This window comes from Myotis daubentonii, chromosome 6 (assembly GCF_963259705.1).
Source record: "Myotis daubentonii chromosome 6, mMyoDau2.1, whole genome shotgun sequence".
Taxonomy (NCBI): Eukaryota; Metazoa; Chordata; class Mammalia; order Chiroptera; family Vespertilionidae; genus Myotis; species Myotis daubentonii.
Window position 1 is genome coordinate 356,934 of NC_081845.1, and position 16,258 is coordinate 373,191.

Below are 16,258 nucleotides of genomic sequence, written 5' to 3' on the forward strand. Positions count from 1 at the left end.
CTCCGGGCTCTCGCGAGAAGGGGGCGTGGCGCCGAGCAGCGCTGGGGTGGTAACCACGGCGACGGGAGGGGGCGGGGCGCACACCCGGGCTCTCGGCGCGGCGCGGCCAGCGCGGACAGCGGTTCCCGTCCTCCCCCTGACGGAGCGTCCACTCCACGGCGCTGCGCCGGGCGGCCCGGGAGCGGCAGGTGTGACCCCGGGGGCGGGAAGGTCGCGGCGGGGGGCGCAGCCGGTGCCGCCCCATCTCCAGGGCGCCCTGGCGGGTGGTCGCCTCCCCGGCTGGGCGCGGCCTCGCGAGCCGGTGCGGGGGGCTCGGTCCGCGGCGCCGGTCAGGCCTGAGCTCCGGAGGGGCGGCGGAGGGGCGGTCAGGCGCGAGGCCCCGGGCCGCCCAGGACTTTCCCTTCCCCGGGAGCGGGGCGGGCGGAGGCGGAGGCGGAGGGCCGGTGCGAGCGCGGGGGGATTCTGAGCGGCTGGAGCTGCCTGTGTTTCCAGAGGGAAGATGGCGCAGCCGCAGACGTTCCCCACGAAGGATGGGGAGGATGGCCGTGGGGGCGACATCGTCACAGAAAAGTTCCGGGTCCGGTCCACGCGGTCCGCCTCGCACGTGCAGCTGGCGTGTCGAGGGTCGCACTGCGCGTTCCCCGTGGACGGGACTGCGCTCTGCGTGCGGAGCACCGCGGACCCCCCCCAGCAGGTGCGCGCCCCCCTCAGCAGGTGCACGTGCCCCCCACAGGTGCGGACCCCCTCAGCAGGTGCGGACCCCCCAGCAGGTGCGGACCCCCCTCAGCAGGTGCAGACCCCCCAGCAGGTGCATGTCCCCCCCAGCAGGTGCGGGTCCCCCTCAGCAGGTGCGGACCCCCCAGCAGGTGCGGACCCCCCCAGCAGGTGCGGACCCCCCAGCAGGTGCGGACCCCCCTCAGCAGGTGCAGACCCCCCAGCAGGTGCATGTCCCCCCCAGCAGGTGCGGGTCCCCCCTCAGCAGGTGCGGACCCCCCTCAGCAGGTGCACGTGCCCCCCACAGGTGCGGGTCCCCCTCAGCAGGTGCGGACCCCCCCAGCAGGTGCATGTCCCCCCCAGCAGGTGCGGGTCCCCCCTCAGCAGGTGCGGACCCCCCTCAGCAGGTGCACGTGCCCCCCACAGGTGCGGGTCCCCCTCAGCAGGTGCGGACCCCCCCACAGGTGCATGTCCCCCCCAGCAGGTGCGGGTCCCCCCTCAGCAGGTGCGGGTCCCCCTCAGCAGGTGCACGTGCCCCCCTGCAGGTGCGGGTCCCCCTCAGCAGGTGCACGTGCCCCCCACAGGTGCGGGTCCCCCTCAGCAGGTGCACGTGCCCCCCAGCAGGTGCGGGTCCCCCCTCAGCAGGTGCGGACCCCCCTCAGCAGGTGCACGTGCCCCCCACAGGTGCGGGTCCCCCCCAGCAGGTGCGGGTCCCCCCCAGCAGGTGCATGTCCCCCCCAGCAGGTGCGTGCCCCCCGTGGCTTCTCGTTTTCCCTGGACACACAGCGGTGGTCACCTCCGCCTCTGGTGCCGCTGGGGGGACAGGACCGCTGTGGACCCAACTGACAGCCCCGGGGACAAGGCGAACCCAGCAAAGGCCTTGCATTAGCTTTGATTTTTATAAAACGGTCAGGAATCGCTGCATTAAAAAAACTTCAGGAAGAACATGAGCAAGCACAGGCTCATCTGAACGCAGCCGAGAGGAGTTGAAGTTTTATAGGTTTCCAACATGAACACATTAAGGACATTTGTTACGTGTCTTGCAGAATCTTCTGCATTAAGCTGGTGGAGTTGGAGAGACATGGAGTTTCATTCTAAAGCCCGTTTCGTGGCGGCGGCGCTCCGGGAACGCTCTCAATAAACCGGGTCCCACGGCGTGGTGAGCGTGGCGCTGCCAGACGGGTGGCGCCGGCTGACTGCTGCCTCCCTGCACTTCGGCGAGAACGGAGTGCTGCCCCGGGAGCCGGTGGCATTTACTCGGGCGTTTCCTGTAGCGTCCAGTCCTGCAGGCGGTCACTGTGCTGGCCGGGCGTGGAGGGAGCCTGCACTAGTGTTTTGATTTTCCCCCGAGTTAGATCTGCATTCAGGTCCCCAGCTTCCTCTCTTCCTTTGGCCGGGACGTAAAATACCGGAGAGCCTGTCCCAGAGCTCACCGCACACTGTGGTGGCGTAACCAAGTGGTGGGGGGCCCCGCCTGCCGATCAGTGCGCCCTCCCCCTGCAGGGCACACTGTCTTCACTCGCACCAGAGGTTAGTGTGGCTGACCTTTGAACTTGGGGCACACGGGACATGCAGTATGCAGTCCGTCCCTCGTTCACCATCGTGTTTAGGAGGTTCGGCCGCATTGCTCATGTTCATGGCTGCATAGTATTCCACTGCAGGCAGAGGCCACGCCTTCCCCCTTCTGGGGGTGGACATTGGTTTTGACCCCATAATCTGACCATTAGAAGCATGCTCTGATATGTCATATGTGTGCTCCCCTGCGGAGTCACGGGGAATTTGTGTCTTTAGTTTAGTTTGTGATGTTAAGGAGACTTCCGAAGTGGGGTGCCAAGCTGTACGCCAAACGGTGTGTGAGAATTCCGCCTCCTTCCCTACGCTTGGTCCTTTTAATTTCCGCCCTTCTGGTGGGCTCAGTGCTGCTGAATTGTAATTCACAGCTGTCCGCGAAGGAGTGGCGTTCAGCGCCTTGTTGTATGTTTATTGGCCATTTGGCCATTTTCTCTTTTTGGTCTTTGTGAAGGTTGAAGGCTGTGTGTGTTCAGTCTCCTGCCATTTTTCTACTGGCTTTTTTTGTTTGAAGGAGTTTTTAATCTATTCTAAATATAAGCTTTTAGGTAGCATTTTCTGGAGTTTTATGTAAATGGAATCAGTGTTTACGTTTTTGTCTGGCTTCTTTCATTCTGAGTAATTATTTTGAGACTTATCCATATTGTATCAGTAGTTCATTGTTCTTACCACTGAGGAATAGTCCATTGTACGAATGGAATATTTGTTTATTTTTCTGTTGGAGGACGGGGGAATTCACTAATAAGTGGTGAGCAAAGGGCCTAACCTTCTGGTCACCGTGCTGCTGTCTGTGTGGATTCAACGACCTTAACCAACTGGTGACCCCGCTGGTCAGGCTCGTTGTAACCTAAGCATCTGGTGACCACGCTGGTTAAAGAAACACAAAATGAAAACGTGTTGAATGTGTTAAAGCTTTTTCCTCCCCAGTTCACAAACCTAGTCACACCGCTGCCCCCTCCCTGGTCACCCAGCTGTCCCCTGGGTCACAGCTATCCCCTCCCTGGTCACACCGCTGCCCCCTCCCTGGTCACCCAGCTGTCCCCTGGGTCACAGCTGTCCCCTCCCTGGTCACACCGCTGCCCCCTCCCTGGTCACCCAGCTGTCCCCTGGGTCACAGCTATCCCCTCCCTGGTCACACCGCTGCCCCCTCCCTGGTCACCCAGCTGTCCCCTGGGTCACAGCTGTCCCCTCCCTGGTCACACCGCTGCCCCCTCCCTGGTCACACCGCTGCCCCCTGGGTCACAGCTATCCCCTCCCTGGTCACACCGCTGTCCCCTCCCTGGTCACCCAGCTGTCCCCTGGGTCACAGCTGTCCCCTCCCTGGTCACACCACTGCCCCCTCCCTGGTCACACCGCTGCCCCCTGGGTCACAGCTGTCCCCTCCCTGGTCACACCGCTGTCCCCTCCCTGATCACACCGCTGCCCCCTGGGTCACAGCTGTCCCCTCCCTGGTCACACCGCTGCCCCCTGGGTCACAGCTGTCCCCTCCCTGGTCACACCGCTGTCCCCTCCCTGATCACACCGCTGCCCCCTGGGTCACAGCTGTCCCCTCCCTGGCATGCGGTGGGTGCAGCATGCACTGTTCAATCACACACAATGGGTAAGTGGGGGTGAGGGCGCTGCCCTTTCCTGCTGCCTGTTATTTGTGATACTGAGCTACAGTACCATGCTGAGCTCAGGAGATTGGTTTAGTAGTGCATGGGGTTTTAATAAATGAATACGCAAAGTCAATATATTTGAAAAATTCAATCCATTTATTTTCTTGGGTTTGGGGTTACATGGGTATGTTATTTTGTTTGTTACCTCTAATCAGTGATGTTTTTGTGAATTTTTAAGCTTCTGATCTTAAGAGGACACCATCAGCCAATTACTGCTGTGGCGTTCGGCAACACGCAGCGCCCGCTTGTGGTCTGCTCTGCCTCACAAGACCACGTGCTCATGTGGAGGCTGGACGAGTGCAGAGAGAAGGCGCTTCACGGTAGGTGCAGCCCTAAAACCACTTCACAGTGTCCCGGAGCAGCTTCCCCTTAAATAGCCTGGTGCACACGGGGGCTGGCCCGCGTGACCCTGGGACCTTGAAGGCAGGTGCGGAGCTGGGGGAACACGGCCGAGCGAGAAGCCGCTTCCTGAACTCAGTGCGTTTAACCTTCACATTTTCTTGCGTTGGAATCTGAGACTTTAGTGGCACTCTGAAACGTGGAGGGAGTTGAAATATTCTTTCCCGATGGAGTTGGGGCAAGTTCACAGCTTGGAGTGGGAAACACACATGCGGGCAGCGGAGAGCGAGGCGTAGACAGATCAGGGCAACATGCTCACGGGAGCCGTCCCGGCGGCGGCAGGCGGGAGGGTGGGCAGTGCTGGGCGCGCCTGTGAGGCAGAGGGACCTGGGGGCCTGGCCTGGGCGTACGAGCTTGGCCTCTCTGAGGAGCCGAGACCGAGCCTGCATGCTGAGGGCTGTGTGTCCGAGTTTTATCAGATGCGCGTGAAACGTTGGTGACGACCACAGTATGGAGCTACATTCAGAAGTTACAGAATTACTCCTAAAATCGACCGATTTTAGGCAGCAGCCTCTATAATATATAGTTTATACTCCACCTTCTTTATAGTATGGTCATTGCAATATCAGTGTGCCACCACTGACATCTACACACGTGCACATGCATGGTAGCACACACTCATGTAAACACATGCATGCAAAACAAACACACATGTACACACAGCACCCGACAGTACACAAACATGCATGTACGCATTACACAATATAGCACACACATACACATATAAACACACACACAGTACAGCACACACATGTACTATATGTACGTGTGTACACACTACACGATATAGTACACACTCACATGTGTAACCACACATGCATGCAAACATAAACACACGCGCACACACACATAGCACCCACCCACCCACAGTACATGCACACATGTATACGTTATGTACACATGCACACTACACTATACACACTCACACATGTAATTATGCGTACACATACAAATCCAAACATACATGCACACACAGTGTCAATACACACACACTACATTCATACTTACATACAATGTACATACATGCACACATTCATTATGTACACACATTATACAGTACAGGTATTCACTATGTACACGGTACATATCTAATACATACTACATAACCATGTACATGCGTACACGGCAACACACATATGCATGATGCACATTCACATGCATACACATGGTATATGTGCATGCATTTATAGCACACAGATACACAAACGCATCTAGCACGCACATGCACAGCATGCATGCACACAGAGACGTGTGCGCAGTACACATGTTTAGTACATTCATACACATATACATATGGTATGTGCATGCATATAGTTATAGCACACACATACACAAGCACACCTTATACACACATGCACAGTATATATGTACATACAGGCACACATACATACTACACACAGGGTACACATGAATGTAGTCCACACCTACAGGCACATGTGTGTATGGTATGCACATGTGCTGCGTATAGTGAGCCACCTGTTAGGAATCTGCTCCCTCCTGGGGTCTTGGTAAACAGACAGTCTCGTTGGAAGGGCCAGACTCCCCAAGTTTGTCTGTAAGCAGAGCCCCACGTGGATCTGGAATGTGGAGATCTGCTCCCAGGGCGCAGGCACCGGGCTCAGGGGCGTCCCGTGTCCCACCCCGCAGTGGGTCAGATCAAGCTCATTCTCCCCTTCACGGGGCTGCACGGGCGGGTTCCCACACGCTATTGGCAGTTCTGGGCAATTCCACCTATTTCCAGAGGAATTTTTATATTCAGCGTGTCTAATTCTCTCAAAGAGCCAGTCGTCTGACAGCTCAGTCACCCCGCGAGCGTGTCCCTGCCCAGGAGCTGACTCCCGGGGACACGCAGTCCTGCCTCTGATGACCAACTAGCGGCGGCATCCCCCCCCCGCCCCCTCCAGGGACGGACCCGCGCGGGCTCGTCCTGGGCGCCCGCCTGGGAGAGGTGCGGTGCGTGAAGTTCAGCCCGGACGACCAGATGGCTGCGGTGTGCGCTGGCAACAGGGTCCTCGTGCTGCACGTGCAGGTGAGAGGGCTGTGGGTGGCGGGCACAGTGCGGGGCCTCGCGGGCAAGGTCCGCCTGCCTCTTGTCAGCGGCCCTAGTTGGGCGAGTTTCTGTAGACACGTGAGGGGAGTAAGCGAGCGCTCACCTGTATCTTGCAATGGGGGCCCCTGGAGACGACGCTGCTGTCTCATGTGGACGGAGGCCTCGCCGTGACGCCTGGGGACCGGGGCACAGACATGCTCCGGAACACGGAACACGGAACACGTGCACTTCCCGGCCTTCTCTGTCAGAGCCTCACAGGGTGGGCCTTGCCTGCCTCTCTCTTACCAACACTTGCTCCCCCTGAGAAGTGGACTTGCTCGTTGATTCTCCATCGAGATTGGCTGACGTGAATGTGCTGCCACCTGCAGGTTCTGGGACCATTGAGTCTTGTGTTGGACCAGGAACGGCTTTTGGGCCCGTGTCACACAGTGGGCGGGGCCCTGTTCCCTCGGACCCGTGGTCGCATGGGACGCGCTGTCGGGGCGCGCTGTGGTGTCGCGGGCACAGTGATTGAGCACGCTGTTGGCCCCCGAGAGTCCCTTGCCGTGTCCATGTTAAAACCGTAGGGCAGGCAGGACAGAGGCGGGACGTTGTGTTGGTGATTGTGGCGGGACCTGCCGTGTGCGGGCTGTGGGGGCACACCTGCCTTTGAACACGTCCCTGCTCGCCGGTTCTACGCTGACGGCTCGCCCTGGGGAAGGGCAGTGTCGGGGTGACCTCACAGACGGAGGCGGGAAGTGTCCCGGGACGGGGCTGGGGCTGTGAACACATCCCTGTGGGAAGGGCCTGCAGTGGGTCGGCCTCGGTGGTGTTTGTGGCCACCGGCTCCTGTGGCACCAGACGCTGTGCTCAGCTGTCCCGGTGTCAGCTCCGGGGACCAGGGCACAGACATGCTCCGGAACACGGAACACGGAACACGTGCACTTCCCGGCCTTCTCTGTCAGAGCCTCACAGTGTGGGCCTTGCCTGCCTCTCTCTTACCACGGGAAGAGGGAGCTCTGCAGGGTGTATTTTAACGGAAACTCTTTTCTGTGAGACACAGGCGCCTTCTTAGCAGTCATTGCTGGGACATCCAGTGACTGGTCTCACTGCAACCCGCAGAGCCGGACCGCGTGCGCCGAGCTAGAGGGGCACCAGGGCCCCGTGACCGCAGCCGAGTTCTGTGCGTGGCAAGCGCATGTGGTCGTCTCGGGGTCTGAGGACAGAAGCTTCAAGGTAGGACGGCCCCGCCCGCAGCCAGCCGGAGCAGAGTTAGGGCTGTGGCGTCTGCGCGCTAGTTGCCCTCCTGACCGTCCGCCCCCGTTTCAGCCAGGCCACGGCCGGTGGGGGAGCCGATGGCGCTCACAGTGCCCCTCTGTCCCGTATTCCCACGTGGGCTCGAGGCATCGAGTCAGCTGGGTGCCTCCTCGGATCCAGGCCTCGGGGAGAAAACTGATTTCTCTCCGCGGCGTCAAGGATGGCCCTGGAGCAGTAGAACCGTCGTCCGGTATCGACTCAATCAGAACAAAACTGGCTCAAGAAGAAAATAAATTAAAATGCAAGCTCAGTCCCCATCTCAGTCCACGTCAGCCCGTGTCATGATGGCTGGTGACCGAGGGAGGACGGTCTCCGTGAGGGAGAGAGAAAGGAGAGCACTGACCCACCTGCACGGGCGGGACAGAGGAACGGCCTCACCTTCCCGGCCCGGGACGGTGCCAGGTGCAGCCGTGGGAGGGTGTCCCCCAGCTCCCGGCGCCCTCTGCTGCCCACAGCGGTGCCGCCGTGCTGTGCCCCCGCTCCTCTGGAATAATGGGGACTGGACCTGTGGTGCCATAGCCTCGCGGCCCTTGTGGGAATGAAAGGAACTGGGTGTGGGTGAGCACGCGCCACTCTCCCCATGAGCGTGCAGAGCAGGTGGACACCCGCCCGGCCTCGCGGGTGGGCTGGTGCTGGAAACGCGTGTTTCCTAGGAGGCCACGTCTCACTGTGCCGTTCCCTGTTTGTCCTCCTGTCGCTGTCTGCTCTCCCAGGAAAGCACTTGCAGGGTAGCTTGTGGCTGCCTAGCGCAACGGTCGGCAAACTGCATCCCCTTGGGCGTGGCTCTTCCACAAAATACCACGTGTGGGCGCGCACGTACAGTGCGATTGAAACTTTGTGGCCACACTCAAGGGGCCAAAGAGCCGCATGTGGCTCGTGAGCCGCAGTTTGCCGACCCCTGGCCTAGAGTGTTAGCTGCAGGGCTAGCAGCAGCGGCAGGGCCACCCTCCTGACGAGCTGTGTCTGCCCTCAGGTGTGGGACTGTCGCACGGGGGCCCTGATGCACAGCTCGGCGGTGCTGACAGGTAACTGGCCCTTACGTTCGTTCCTTCTGCCCGTGGCCACGCGTCTGCGCTCTCCTGGGGCAGGTGTGGTCGGCACACGGAGCGCCAGTCGGGGGTCAGTATCACCCCTCTAGCTGCCTCACTCCCACCGACTGTCTTCGTTTTAGCTTTAAAGTCTGAGCGTGGCTGGGAGCTGTGGAAGGTGGGGGTGTGGGGAGGCGTGGCCACGGCGCTATCCCACAGAGCAGGGCCCGGAGCTGCATGTTCGCGGGACGCGAGCCCGGTGGGCCCAGGCATGCGGCCGGGTCGCCACACACTCTCCTCAGCCCGTCCTCTTGGTCATGGCTGACACCGTCCACGGTCGCACATGGCACCGGCGGTGGGGCAGGGTGCCAGCATGGGTCTCCGTGGGGCCTGTGAGATGCGGGGCCGGGTGACCTCCATGCAGGGCCCCAGCGCCTCCTGGGAGTGGTTTCCTGGTCCTGCTAGGCCCAGCACTCCTCTCCTGGGAAGGGAGCAGGGAAGCCGTGGGAGGGCAGCAGTGTGGCCCTGACTCCGCGTCCCCCGAGGGCCGCGGTCTGCGGGGACGGGCTGCTGTCACACTCGGCGGCAACACAAGCAGGGCCAGAGCCCGGGCCTGGGGATCGTGCTGGAATTACTTTCCTGAAAGTATGTGAACTACTGGACTGTCCGGAAAACAATTACAGACTTGGTTTTGACATCATTTATAGTTTTTAGGCCATGGGGTGTTTTTAAATATCCATTTATCTTAACTCTCCTCCCAAATTCTTGGCAGTTTAGATGCACAATATGTCTTACGTGAAACGACATCCTGGGCAGCAATTTAAAAAGATGCCATTTAATTGCTGTTCATCATGAATCCTTAGCCTCACGGAGCCTGGCCACCCAAGGCCCTCCTGGGGCATCTGTGCTCCGGGCACTTGCCGTGCGGCCCCCTGGCCCCCCCCCCCCCCCCCAGCGACTCGGCGGGGGCTCAAGTGACGCGGGCAGAGACGCAGTCACCTGCCGCCCGGCGCTGTACTCGTGGTTTCTACTTTCTGTGCAGAAATGATTTCAGAGCAGATGGAACTGACTGAAGGAATAGGTAAAGCTGGGAGTTTCCTTTAAACGACCAGCGCCCCTGAGGGTAACGCTCGTCTCTTCCTCTCACCAGCCTCCCCCCTCCTGAGCCTCTTCATCGATGGGGACAGCCAGCAGCTGGTGGCCGGGGGCGCCGAGGGCCAGGTGAGGGCAGGGTCGGGGCCTCCTGGAGCCGCACACCTGGCTCACCCGCTGTCACCCTCGAGTCCCCGGGCTGTCCCGGGCCCTGGTGGTGTGCGCCTGGGGGAGCCCGCCGGGGTCTGCAGAGGCCTGTGTGGTGCCCGCACCCGAGGCAGTGCCCTCAGCCACGATCAGCAGGGGCCGAGGGGTGGGGCTCAGACCAGGGCAGAGGCTCGGGGACCCCAGGGCCACGCGCCTTGTCTCTCGTCTGCTCCCACCCTCGTCCCTCGTCTGGCTCTCCCTGCCTTTCCTCGCGCCCGCTGACGAGGGTGAGGCCCCCGTCTCGTTTGCCAGCTGTGCATCTTCAGTTTGGTTGAAGGTCATCATTATCGTCATGTGACGCGTGTGGACCTGAGGAAAGAGACGGAGAGTTTCTACGCCAGGCGGCCAGGTGATGCCCCTGACCTCTCACCTCTGACCCCTGATGTGAGGCAGGAGGGGCTGCAGCAGGGTCAGGTCTGACCTCAGACCTCTGCAGGAACCACAGATCTGGAGGGGGGAGGGGGGTAAGGGGGAGGGTCTTGTGAACACTCCGCTCCTTCTGTGGGTGGTTGTCATGGCGATGAGGGTCCAGGGTGAACGCCTTCCGGCCGCCATGGGTTTTCCTCGCTCAGCAGACTGTGCCTCGCTCAGATCTGGGTTCCCCCTGGATGGGCCCCGCCCGCCCTGTTGTGTGTCACCTCCCCTGCCCCCCCCCCCCCCCCCCCCGGGCACACGGTCCCACGCGCTCCAGCCGCCTCGGTTCTGTCAGGAGCTGCCTGCCCGGGGCCTGGTTCTGCCTGTAGTCGGGCAGGGCCTCCCGTGGGACTGCCGTCCGAGGCTCCGAGCGCAGGCCACCCTCCGCCCGCACGCCGAGGGCAGCGTAGGCCCAGTTTGCATTTCTTGCTTTTCCCAGATGACTCTAGCCTTTCCTCTTAAAATCGGCCAGAATTGCCTTTTCCCAACATGTCTACCTTTTCCGAATGCTTTACGTCTTGGCTGTCGTGATTTCTTCTGTCAGAGCCCATTTATCCTGAAGCAAAGCTCAAACCACTGTAACCCACGGCGACCGTGCCCTCCCTCCCTCTCTGCCTGTACTGGACACCCGCGCCCTGCGGCCTCGTGACGGGGCCGCTGCTCTCTCGTGTCCACGATGAGGAAGCAGCCCGTGTCCCTCGGCCCCAGTCGGCCGACCGGCAGCACCTGCGTCTGCCACTCCCCCCCCCCCCCACGCTTCCCCTCCATGTGGGATTGTCACCGACTCTTCCAGGAGAGAGCGGGCTGGACAGAGGGGATGGGGTCGACGTGGCGCTCCCCGTCCTGAGCCTGGCGCGCTGCGACCTGCCACCGGGCCTGGGCCCCCGGCATGGATGGTGAGTGTGGTCGCTCGGCCGGGCCCCCAGGAGAAAACCTCTCAAGTCGGGTCCGTCTCTTAGGTGGTGGGAGTGACACCGGGTTATTTTAGTGTTTGTGTAGCTCTTGGTGATGCTAGCATTGCGTGTTTAAGTCTTAAAGTTGGTCAACTTGGTCAGTCATGTTCAATGTATTTGATAAGAGAAGTGGGGTTATTTTAATGTTGCTCATGAAATCTAGGCAGCTCTCGGCCTGGGTGGTGGGTGAAGTCGTTCTACACTGTGTGCGTGTGTCACGCGTTTAACGTGGTCCGCGACGAGCTTACTCACCTGTGTTTGGTAGAAATGCTACAGGTACTTGGCAGCACCAGGAAGCCGCTGCTTAACTGGGATTAAAAGGGAGATGGCAAGTGTGTCCACCTGTGGCACAGAGCGTGGGAGGTTCCGGACACGACTAAGGACTCCGGCCCCCAGGAGGCAGGGGCAGGGTGGGGGGCTGCAGCCCTGCCTGTGGCCTGGCTGGGGTGGCCCTGTCTGCCCAGACGCCCCTGCCTGGTGGCACGTGGCTGGAGGCCACGCGGAGCAGTCACCTGGCGGGCAGTTGAGCTGACTGTGGGGCCTGAGACCGTGGGCGCCCGTCCCAGGCAGGCAGTGATGGGAGGGTCTGGACCGCGTCGCGGGGTCCCGTTTCCCCCCAGGACAACTGGCTTGTTGCTCTGTGGTCTGGCATTGGACGTGAGGACGCCAGGAATGGGTCCCGGGGAGCTGGGCTGTTGGAGGTGCCTGGTGACCAGGCTGTGCCTGGCTCAGTCCTCAGGTGCCGGAGGGAGACCGTGGGCCTGAAGGCCCTGCGTCCCCGTCTGGCATAGCCAGAGGGGGCGCATCCGTCACAGAGGAACTCGCGTCTGGTTTGTGAACTGGACGCTAAGAAGAGGAAGCAGCAGAGCTGTGTGCCGCTCGCTGGGAGCTCTGCTGCTCTGGGTGCAGTTTCCTCCGGAGTTTGCTTCTCGCGTGCAAAGCTGCCTGCCGGCCGGAGGGCAGGAGCCTCACGGGGACGCGCACTAACCTCTCGCGGCCTCCGGACGTCGCAGACCAGAGCTGAGTTGCTGGTCTCGCCGGAGACTGGATTCCAAGGACACCCAGACCCTTTGACACCAGCCCAGCTGTGGGTGCCCGTAGCTTGTAGCTCAGGCGGCAGGCACACTGGCCTGCAGCGGGCGGAGAGGCCCCGTGCGGTCTCCGGGGTTACGCTGTGCTCACAGGAGCGTGGGTGATGCTTGGGGACGACACCGTGGAACTGAAGCTCACAGACGAGACCGGCCCCCGTGTCTCTCTAAAGCCTTTCCCCGGAGAGGACCCGCTGTGCGTGGGTCGGAAGCTCCGCTGGACTTTTCATCCTGAGCCTGGCGAGCTTCGAGCTGGAGGCTGCCCTGCAGTACAAGGGTGAGCGCAGATTCGAACCACCTTCGCCGTACATTTCATGTCACGTTAATGTCATCTTTGACTGCTGTTGGGGAGTAAGTTTTAGGGCAGAAAGCCCTTAAATGTTGCTTATTTCTCTTTGTGAAAATTCAGATTTTCAGAACCTCAGCATCCAGGTGGCCGGGTCGTGTGCCGTGATGAGCAGCTGTGGGAAGGTCAGTCCTCAGCGCTCCCGACCTTGGCGTCTGGGGGCGTCCGTCTGTCCGTCCGTCCACGTGACTCGTGCTCCCTTTCCTCCGCGTGTGACATGCCGGCTTTCCCATGAGGCCTTTGTGGGGAAGTTGTGAGGAGCCACGGTGCTCTGCGGACTCCCCACCGGTCAGGCAGCGCGGCTGCTGTGAGGGACGCGGGCTCCCTGCGGGGACGGCTGTGTGCACTGCAGTGGGGCCTGCTCGTCCGCGATGGCGTCACAGTCACGCCTGATTCTGTCACCACCCATCACAGGCCTTCTGCTTACTCGCTTCCATGTTTGGCAATGAGCTCGCCGGCTTGGAGCTCGACCCAGCTGCTCTGGTGAGGTCCCAGCAGCACCCCCACCTGGGAACGCAGCTCTCAGTGCTGCCCAGGTATGTCTGCCAGGCGGGTCTGGCAGGCGGGTCTGGCAGGCGGGTCTGGCAGGTGGGTCTGCCAGGTGGGTCTGGCAGGCGGGTCTGGCAGGCGGGTCTGGCAGGCGGGTCTGCCAGGTGGGTCTGCCAGGTGGGTCTGCCAGGTGGGTCTGGCAGGCGGGTCTGGCAGGCGGGTCTGGCAGGCAGGGGCTATACGTGTCTGTGTATCAGTTGGCAGAATTCAGAGCAAAGTTCAGTAAACTCCCACCTATACTACCCTTAAGTTTGTTTTAGTGTGAAACACCGTTGTATTTCAGGATAGAATGCAGATCATAAAACAGTGTTTTTATTAAAATACAAATTCTTGGGAAGATGAGAATAAGCTTGAGGGTTGGTCGCTCCTCTCAGCTACAGGCCACACCTGCAGGGACTGGTCTGTGACCACCCTCAGGCCTCTGTTGTGTGGAAACAGCTCCCACGGCGCAGTTCTGTTTTCAGCTCCGGTGTCTCGCCGACCTCCCCTCTGTATTTTGGAGTCGCTGAGGCGACACGTATCAAGCCGGCCGGCCACCAGCAAGCCGGTCAGTGTGACATGAAACATGAACATGAAAACGCAGACGTTGTTATCGTCGTGTCGTGCTGCCTGGGGGTGGGTCTGTTCGGGCGCCTTTGTTCCTGCCCCTCTCATGTTTCTATGCAGGGAATGTGCTAGGTTTCTTCTCCTGAACTGTGTACAACTCACAGGAACTCAGGAAGTGCTGCTTCTCAGGGTCCAGCAGTGCGGGCTGTGGGCGCTGGGATATGATGGATCATGAGATGTTTTTTCTCGTTTCTCTAGCTGCCTTGCCAGCTACTCGGAGCTCCCTGCGGGACCAGCCCCTGGTCTTCCACAGCCGCGTCCGGTCCTCTGGGTACACGGCTGCACCCCAGTGAGTAGATGGCTCATAGCCGCTCCCACGGGAGCAGGGCAGTGACGGTAGCTGCGGCCTAGTGTGTCCTGAGGGCCACCCGCAGGGCGGGAGATGGGAGACGGGAGATGGGAGACGGGGGATGGCGGGCGCCACAGTTAGAATGGGGTCGGCCCCTCACAGATGTGCAGCAGCTGCAGGGCCAGCCCGCTGAGCGCTCACTGTGCACCGGCCCCTTGGCCCCTGGCTCCTTGCCTGGCCGCAGTGGTTGTGACTGACCACCTGTGAGGAGGGACATGGCCTGGGGCCTGACCGCACTGTCCCCCCCAGACCGCAGCCTCGCTCTGACCACGGTGTTAAAATCGCTGCACCCAGAGCTGGGGCGCAGCAGGGCTGTCAGGGCCGAGGGGGAGCGGCGGGCTGGGAACTGGGGCTCACGAGGACTTTCAGGGACAGCAGCCACGGGCCCCGGTGCTTCAGGGCCCGCGTGTCTCAGAAGCAGGCACTGCCCCTCAAATCTTGACCTGTTGTCTGTCTGAACCCCGTCACAAAACAGCCTGTGAGCGGGAAGCCTGGGGGCCCTGGTTGACTCGTCCCCGCTGACTCCCCTCTGCCATGCTCCCCTGATGCCCCCTGCAGCCACCCTCTGGGCTCCCCACCATCCTCCTGGGCCAGGGGCACCGCCCAGAGGCCCACCTGGTGGTGCTTGCAGTGGCCGGGCCGCTGCTCCCCTCTGTGCGACGTTCCACCTCCGGCCCCCGCCCAGCCCTCCGGCTCCTCCGCTGTGGCCTGCCCACGCCGGCATGACCAGCGCTGTCCGTAGAAGTACACTGCCGCCCAGTGCTGACGAGCCTCAGAGCTCAGTCACTCCGCGTGTGCCTGCCGGGGACGCGACGGCACAGATGCGTGGCTGTGCTCCTCACTGTTCTCTTAAGCAGCTGAGGCCCGTCACCCCGGAAGCTGATGTGAGCGTTTCCTTCCCGCAGTGTGGCCATGTTCTCACCCAAGACCAATGTCAAGAGTGGCTGTAAGAGACCTTCACGACGCAGGAGCACTCACACCTGGTGGGCAGCTGGCTGACCTTCCGAGTAAACTTGGTGATTTGGAGAAACCCTTTAAATAGTTCACTGACTTTTCACACAGGTGTAGACCTGTGTGTGTCTGTGTGTATGTACACGCATTGATGTATGTCCTTCAGTCAAAGTTAACTCTGATGTATGTACATGTGTACACAGACGTGTGCACCATCGATGTATGTCCGTCAGCCCGCCCCTGGCTTCTTTTGAAAGCCGGGAAGGTGATGATCTGCCCACGATGGAAGCAGTCAGTGTGAGGGAGACACGACCCACCGGGTCTGAACTCAAAGCAGAACCGACCTGCCCCTCCCTGAGCCGTCACGGTGTCCCACCAGGTCACTAACAGGTGGTCAGTGCTTGGTGTTTGTGCTGAAACACCTGCATGTGGGCACGAAGGGATGCTAGTCTTTCAAGAGTCATTTCGTGGTCCCGGAGGTCAGAGTTTATGTGTGTCTGCACCCTGTCTGATGGGATGGAGTTACACACAGGAGCGGGGAGATCAGTGCATTTATTGCCCGTCTCCCCTTGAACCCCTCCTGACCTTTGTCTTCTCCGCCTCCTTAAGTCAGAAGTGCCCTTCGGACAGCCCTCCGCCGACCCAGCTCCGCAGGCGGCTGGCTGTGGCCCCGGGCCCGGTGGCCGTGCGCTGCGTGCAGTTCTCAGGTACGGCGTGGGGAGGCGCTCACTGCCCGTGGCCCCGTGCATGGAGTTTAAGCAGCCTCGCGACCTCGGTGGCCTGGAGCCACAGGGCAGTGCTGGGTTTAGACTAAGACCAGCACTTGTCCCCTGTGTGTGGGAGGAGCGGGCACAGAGCCCGGCCGCCCAGCTCCCGTCTGCACTCCAGGCCCGCGGGGTCGCCGTGTCCGCCGTTTCCTCACATGAGGGCCTGGGGGGAAGGCGCTCGGAGCGTCTGTGTGGGGAGGAGAAGCAGCCCGTCCCCATCCC

The 16,258-nt window shown here is 61.0% G+C and overlaps 1 protein-coding gene across 1 annotated transcript in view; it reads left to right on the forward strand.

The window, feature by feature from the left end:
- Positions 1-42: 42 nt before the first annotated feature.
- The window catches only part of WDR27 (WD repeat domain 27), a 41,948-nt gene continuing 25,732 nt past the window's right edge, over positions 43-16,258 (forward strand). Inside the window, exons 1-16 of the mRNA XM_059699793.1 lie at positions 43-188; positions 493-694; positions 4,120-4,261; positions 6,245-6,369; positions 7,492-7,605; positions 8,660-8,711; positions 9,865-9,935; positions 10,266-10,362; positions 11,221-11,323; positions 12,642-12,745; positions 12,878-12,939; positions 13,229-13,350; positions 13,828-13,910; positions 14,180-14,258; positions 15,224-15,301; positions 15,879-15,976. Coding sequence (XP_059555776.1) covers positions 500-694; positions 4,120-4,261; positions 6,245-6,369; positions 7,492-7,605; positions 8,660-8,711; positions 9,865-9,935; positions 10,266-10,362; positions 11,221-11,323; positions 12,642-12,745; positions 12,878-12,939; positions 13,229-13,350; positions 13,828-13,910; positions 14,180-14,258; positions 15,224-15,301; positions 15,879-15,976 — 1,525 coding nt within the window. The 5' untranslated portion in view covers positions 43-188; positions 493-499. The remainder of the gene's footprint in view (positions 189-492; positions 695-4,119; positions 4,262-6,244; positions 6,370-7,491; positions 7,606-8,659; positions 8,712-9,864; positions 9,936-10,265; positions 10,363-11,220; positions 11,324-12,641; positions 12,746-12,877; positions 12,940-13,228; positions 13,351-13,827; positions 13,911-14,179; positions 14,259-15,223; positions 15,302-15,878; positions 15,977-16,258) is intronic.